General features: G+C 61.8%; 1 protein-coding gene across 1 annotated transcript; it reads left to right on the forward strand.

The window, feature by feature from the left end:
• The first annotated feature begins 1,841 nt into the window (after positions 1-1,841).
• Positions 1,842-4,974, forward strand: LOC115336080 (T-cell activation Rho GTPase-activating protein-like). The gene is made up of 10 exons (XM_030002591.1): positions 1,842-1,947; positions 2,108-2,198; positions 2,430-2,598; positions 2,683-2,792; positions 3,139-3,334; positions 3,562-3,679; positions 3,837-3,985; positions 4,242-4,333; positions 4,420-4,458; positions 4,950-4,974. Exons 1-10 carry the CDS (start codon positions 1,842-1,844, stop codon positions 4,972-4,974), a joined length of 1,095 nt encoding a protein of 364 aa, XP_029858451.1.
• The last annotated feature ends 1,382 nt before the right edge of the window (positions 4,975-6,356 follow it).

Raw genomic sequence — 6,356 nt, forward strand, 5'->3', positions numbered from 1 at the left:
GCGGCTGACCCGGGGCCGCAAGAGGAGCGAGAGACGCCTTCTCCTCCTCCAGGAGGAAGTGGTGGTCGCCAAGTTGCAGTAAGACCCTCAGAGCCCAGCTGTCTTTCCCCCCCATCCCTGGCCCTGGCACCAGGGCAGGGACACCCCGGCACCAGCCCCAGGCCCCGGGACCGTGGTGCTGGATGCACCCATCGATGTCCGTCCCAAGGGCAGGTGGGGGACGGGGCTCTGCCCGGGGGGACCCCCAGGAGGCCACCTCCAGCTCACCGCCTGCCTCTCCTCTCTGCAGACGTGGCACCACCCTGCGCCCACAGCTCCGCCTGGCCCTGGACCAGCTGTGGGTGCTGAGCGGCGGAAAGGAGGCAGCGGGGGAGGAAAAAGAGGAGGAGGAAGGCAGCGATGAGGACAGGACCTCCATCATCCTCATCTGGCCCACCAGCTCCTGCGTTGCCACTTTTGGGTGAGTCGTGGTGCCACGTCCCATGGCCGGGCAGGAGAGGTTCCCAACCATGCCCACGCCATCCTGTGAACGGCCTCTGCCCTGCGTGCAGAGCCTGGGCAGGGAGCGGGAAGCACGCCGGCAGGGAGGGATGGGGGCATTGCCAGGTCCTGCATCCCCTGGTGCCCTTTGGGTCCCCAGAAGAGAAGGGCAAAAGCAGCTGCTCTGGCAGGACACAGGGAGCCGGGGCTTGGGCAGCGTCTCTGTCCTGCCCCGCGGGGCTTTGTCCTGCCCCTGTGTCCTTCCCCACGGGGCAGGGCTGTGCAGGCGCCCGCCTCTGCCCACGGGCTGGGGGGTGGCGGGGCCTGACGCTGGTTCTCCTCTCTTTCTGCAGCTCCCAGGCACTGAAGGAGCAGTGGGTGGGCACACTGCTGGGGTAAGCCGGGCCCTTGCGGCTGCGGGCAGCTCTCGGGCAGAGCTGCCTCACAGGAGAGAAGGGGCAGCTTGGGGCTCAGCCAGCTCTCTCCCTGTCCCTTCCTGGTGTACAGGACACCAGAAGGAGCAAAGAGAGCCCACATGACCCGTCTTCCGTCCATCAAAACCCTGGAGAAGGAGCTGAGCTGCCACCACGGCCTGAGTGCCTCTCTGGTTTGAGCTCTATCCCCAAGCCCTGGTCCTCCAGCCGAGCAGCAGAGGCATCACTGCTCACCTTCCTCCGCTCCTTCTCTCTTCCCCAGTGGAGGACATTCAGCACCAGGAGCCTGGAGACGCTGATAGAGGGTCAGGCAGAGGTGAGAATGGCTGGCTTTCACCCGCCTCTGGCTGTGCCAGCATGTGCGGCCAGCGGGTGAGCTTGTGCGGCAGGGATGGAGGGAAGAGCGGTCCCACGGTGCCACTCGGGGAGCGTAGAGGGTTGGGGAGCCACCAGGAATGCCAGCACATCCTCGCTGGCGGCGCTGGGGGGAAACCTGCCGTGTGGGGCAGAGAGCCCGGGAGGGCAGAGGGTCCCAGCTCTGCCACGCTCAGGCTGCTGGTGCCGGGTGGCAGCTCGCCGGTGGCCCTTTCTGCTGCGGGGCTGCTCTCCAAGCGCAGCCTGCTTCTTGCAGGATCATCCCAAGCAAGGGCCACCAACAGCCCCGTCTATCAAAGCTGGGGGACTTTGCCGCTCACCAGGTGAGTTCTGGAAAGAAACGCATTGTCCTGCAAACGGTTGAGCTGTGCTCACTTGTCCCTTGAGTGTCATGCAGGTGCGGCACCCCAAGGGAGGACGTGTCCTGGACGAGCAAGGACACCCGCTGGGCAGCAGCCGCTGGACGTGGTTCTGCGGGGACCCAGAGCCTCTGCTGCTGCCCACAGCTTGGAGGAGATAAGGGCGAGGGCTGGGACAGGCTGTCCTGGTGGCATGCCGGCTCTCAGGAGCCTCCGAGATGGAGCCACTGAGCTGGAGCCGTGGTTCCAGCTGCTGGCTCCCTGCCCATCCTGCCGCACCGCTCAGCACCGTGCTGCAGGCAGGGCAGGCTCCGGGAGTGCTGGCCCGGCTGTCTCCATTGACGCGCTCTTGCTCCGTTTTCCTTTTCAGAAGGAGGGAACAGCAGCAGCAGCAGCAGGAGGAGGAGGATGGGGCTGCCCTGGCCCTTTGGTCTGCGGAGGACCCCGGCCACTGCCCAGGCGCCAGGGCAGACGGGCTCCGGCTGCAGCAGGCGCTCTTTGGACAGCTCCTGGCAGCCCTCTGCGGGGAGGAGGCAAGCTGCCCCAGCCCATCCAGGTAAGCCAGCCTGGAGAAGGGGTCCCCAGCCCTCTCTCTGGCTACTCCGGAGAGGAGGTGAGTGTCCCCAGGAGCTCCGGGGATGGGGGATTGGTCTCTTCACCCCCAGAAGACGCTTCTGGTGCCTGCCCTTTTGGGGGGCGCAAGGAGCAGGATCTGGGGCAGTGCTTTGGTCACTGCTGTTGGAAGGCAGCTTCTCAGCCAAGCAACTGTCCTCCTGCCCCTCCTGCAGGAGATGCTGGCTGTCCTGCATAAGGAAGGACCGTCGACAGAAGGGGTATTCCAAAGAGCTGCCAGCGGGACAGAGTTTTGTGAGCTGCGGGAGGCCCTGGACCACGGTGCGGATGTCGACCTGGGCAGCCAGCCTGCACTGCTGCTGGCCGTCATCTCGAAGGTGAGCGCTTCTGACCTGCAGCTGGAAGAGCTCCTGCCTGGCCTGGAGTGTTCAGAGACTCACCCGGAGCCCCTGGCATTGCAGGACTTCCTCCGAAGCATCCCTGCCAAGCTCCTCGTGACAGACCTCTACGAGGACTGGATGGCAGCGATGCAGAAGAGCAGCAGGGAGGAGAAGTTTGAAGAGCTGAAAGCGCAAGTGTGGGCAGCAGCCTGCCTCTCGAGGAGGGACTGGTAGAGGACTAGGACTTGCCTGAAAAGGGACGGTCTCCTTAAAAAGCTGTGTCTTCTGACAGCTTGCTTTTGCTGGGGTGGGCTTAGATTTTGGGGGAAGGGGCATGGACAGGGAGCCTTCCCTTGCCTGGGCTCGGGTGAAATGAGGAGCTGGGAAGCAACGCCGTGCTTCCTTCCTGAAGCGCAGGAGCACTGACCGCTGGCTGAGAGCACCGGGAAAGCTGCGCAACCCACCCGCGTTGGGCAAGCTTCAGGGACGGCTGTGGGCAACATCTGCTCTATTAACGTTGAGTTCCTGTTCCCTCAGGGTGGCCGAGAAGTTGCCTGGAGCCAATCTCCTCCTCCTCAAGCGGCTGCTGGCCCTCCTCCAGCACATCGGCCACAACGCCTCCAGCAGCAGAATGACCGCCGGCAACCTGGCCATCTGCCTTGGGCCAAATCTGCTGAGCCCACCTAACGAGGACCTGCTCTCCCTCGAGGCCATGCTGGCGGTGACTGAGAAGGTGCGCTGTACTGAGCAGCTGGCTGCAGCCTTGCCGGCCGATCCGAGCTTGGCTGTTCAGAGGTCTCTGGCTGCCTCCTCTCTTGAACAAATGTTGGTGGGGTGGCTGCCTGCAAGAGCAGCCCCGCAACCACAGCCGCCTGCGCAGAGGCAAGGGTCGGGAGTGGGAAAGGCTGCGTGATACATTTTCAGGCACCTGGGTTGAGACTGAGGGTTTGGTGTATGCAGGTGAACGTGCTGGTGGCGTTTCTCATTGAATACTGCGGTGACATCTTTGTGGAGGAGATGGCTGGCTGCTCCTGTCCAACAGCCGGGGAGTCGCCAGCACCCATGGACAGTGCCGCAGGTACGAGGAGGAACCGAGGGCTGTCACAGGCTGGGGCTTGGGGTACCAGGTACCTCAACGTCGAGAAGACAGCTGGTGTAGGGCTTTGAGTGGGTTTTGCTTTAGGTGTGCTTTACTTCCAAGGAGTCACTTTGCTGCACATGCTTTTCCTTTCTAGACCTGCATTTGGAAGAGCAAAGTGGCCCTGCAGGCAGAGCAGACAAGGACCACCAGGCAGAAGCCTTGCTGCACGCACCACCCGCCTCTCTGCTGGACGTCCTCAAAGAAGCTGCGGGAGACGCGGTGGCGGAGTCCGAAATGGCAGAGGTATGGCAGCTCCATCAGGAGCTACCCTCCTACCCGAGACACGGTATCCCTGTGTTTGTTGAGCTGCCAGAAACGAACTGAGTGTCACACACCCGTGTGAGCCCTGTGTTCCAAAGTGAGGCCCTTGGAAGAAAGGGCTAATGCAAACCAGCCAAAGGGATCTTCTCTGTAGGGCTAAGGCAGCATTTTGCCAAACAGTCGCCTGCTACTCCAGGGTGTCCCTTGCCACTTGCTGACTCTGACATTTCTGTTGTAGGCACCCGTTGCTTTGGCTCCAACCACCCTGGGGACCACAGTAGACTCCCTGGGATGCACAGAAGGACTAAAGAGCGTTTCAGAGGAAAGAAGGTAAAATGAGTCAGCTTTGGGTAAATCAAGAACTGATTCTAGTTGATCCTGGCTTTACCTACCTAATCATACTGTGGGATGGAAAGGTTTTTAGGCTCCCCACAGGAAAAGGAAAACCAAAAGAAAAGAAAGAGAAAACAGGCCTGGGCAGAGGAGAGGGAATGCCAACAAGAAAAGAAAAGAAGGAAGAGAGAAAGAGATGGGGACTTAAAAGAAGCAGGAAGGTCCAGCAGGTCAAGAAGCCCAGGTGTGTACCAGGCTCTGCTTCCCATCTTTCCCAACTCTCAGCACTGCTCCAAGCCAGTCCGACCCGCTGGCAAGGGACGGTGCTGCGCAGGGCTTGGAAATAACTCCGTGGCCGCTCCCCAGGGGCTCCCCATCGAGCCCTGCTGCGTGGCACGGGGGCCCTGTGCATCTCTGCACGCACGCAGGTCTCTGAGGGCTTTACCCGTGGGGATGAGGCGCCAGAGCCGTCCCCTGGTCGATGCCAGCCATAGCTCTCTCTTCTGGGCTGAACAATTCCTCGTCAGTGGTGTTCCCCAAAGAAAGGGGAACCGAGTCATGCCTATTCCTGCCTTTGTGGGTTTATCAGTGCTCTCTGACTCTGTCGTTGTAGGTGCCGTTTCCCTGTTACTGGCTGAAGCCCTGTGACTCCCAGGCCCCCCCCACCGCAGTTGATGTTCGCAATAAAAGGATCTTTTCTCTCTTCTGAGTGTGTCTGCCATATGATATTCTGGACTAGGTAGATGGGGTTTTGTGATGAGTCCTCGGGGACAAACTCGGATGAGTTTGGGATCGTGCCTTGCCCCAGCATCCTTTCCAGCAGGTATCAGGGCTGAGTTCAGGTGCTTTAGGAGTGAAACCAAAGCACAGGCTCACGCCAGGAGGGTGGAGGTTGGAAGGGACCTGTAGAGGTCCTCTGGTCCAACCCGCCTGCTCAAGCAGGCTCACCTAGAGCAGGTTGCCCAGGACAACGTGTCCTTGGGTTTTGAACGTCGCCAAGGACGGAGACTCCGCAAACTCCCTGGGCAACCTGTGCCAGTGTGTGACCACCCGGACAGGAAAAAGTTGTTTTCTCATGTGCAGGTGGAGCATATCGTGTTTTTACTTTGTGCCTGTTGCCTCTGGTGCTCTCAGTGGGCACTCTTGAGAAGAGCCTGGCTCCCTCATCTTCAGTGCCTCCCCGCAGGTTTAGATAGATAGATAGATAGATAAGACACCCCCCCACACCCCCAGGCTTTCTCTTCTCCCCACTGAAGTGTGCCAGCTTAAAAGCACGAGGGAAAAGTCGGCTTCCTTGAGGCTCCTTGTTTTGCAGGTGACCTGGGGACGCGGAGGTCCGTGAGGTCCGCCATGCTGGCCCGGGAAGAGGCGGAGGGCTGGAGGGCACAGCTGGGCTCCTGCTCCTGCAACAGCAGGGACTCGCTGGCCAGAAACGGCCCCGAGGACCCCGGCAAGGGGCTGTGCTCAGTGCTGCAGAGGAAGGCGAAACCCCCCCGGGACCTGTGCCAATCTGCCCGGGGGAAAAAACTCCTTCCTGAGCCCAGCCCTGGTGCCCCGAGCAGGGTCCGGGGAGCTCCTGCGGGGGAGCGCGTTTGGGGTCGGCAGCCAGGGACCTTTTCCAGCCTGTTTGGTGCAGAGGCACGGGTGGGCGTGGGGCATCAGTCCCGGGAGAGCCGTCGCTGACTCCTCTTTCCCGGGAAGGGCAGGTGGCTCCCGCCGTGTCTCTGTCCTGCGCCCACCCGGGTTTCTTTGTCCTGCCAGCTGCTGCCCAGCGAGGAGGGTTCGGCTGAGCTCAGCAGGGATGTCCCGGGACCCGCCGAAGGAGAGCTCCTGCTCGGTCAGCATCCCGACCGCTTCGCCTTTGGGGGGCTCCGGCGCTGTGCCGAGCTCCGCCGAGCCGAGCCGAGTGTTGCCAAGCTCAGCGAAGCCGAGCCGAGCCGAGTGGAGCCGAACTGAGCCGAGCCGAGCCGAGTGGAGCCAAGCACAGCGAAGCCGAGACGAGCCGAGTGGAGCCGAACTG

The sequence above is a fragment of the Aquila chrysaetos genome, chromosome 26, assembly GCF_900496995.4.
Source record: "Aquila chrysaetos chrysaetos chromosome 26, bAquChr1.4, whole genome shotgun sequence".
NCBI lineage: Eukaryota > Metazoa > Chordata > Aves > Accipitriformes > Accipitridae > Aquila > Aquila chrysaetos.

Coding starts and splice junctions, on each gene's coding strand:
- LOC115336080 (XM_030002591.1), top strand. CDS start 1,842: ATGCCGGCTCTCAGGAGCCTCCGAGATGGAGCCACTGAGCTGGAGCCG. Junction 4,334..4,419: donor AGCGTTTCAGAGGAAAGAAG/GTAAAATGAGTC, acceptor TGGGATGGAAAG/GTTTTTAGGCTCCCCACAGG. Junction 4,459..4,949: donor GAAAAGGAAAACCAAAAGAA/AAGAAAGAGAAA, acceptor CTGTCGTTGTAG/GTGCCGTTTCCCTGTTACTG.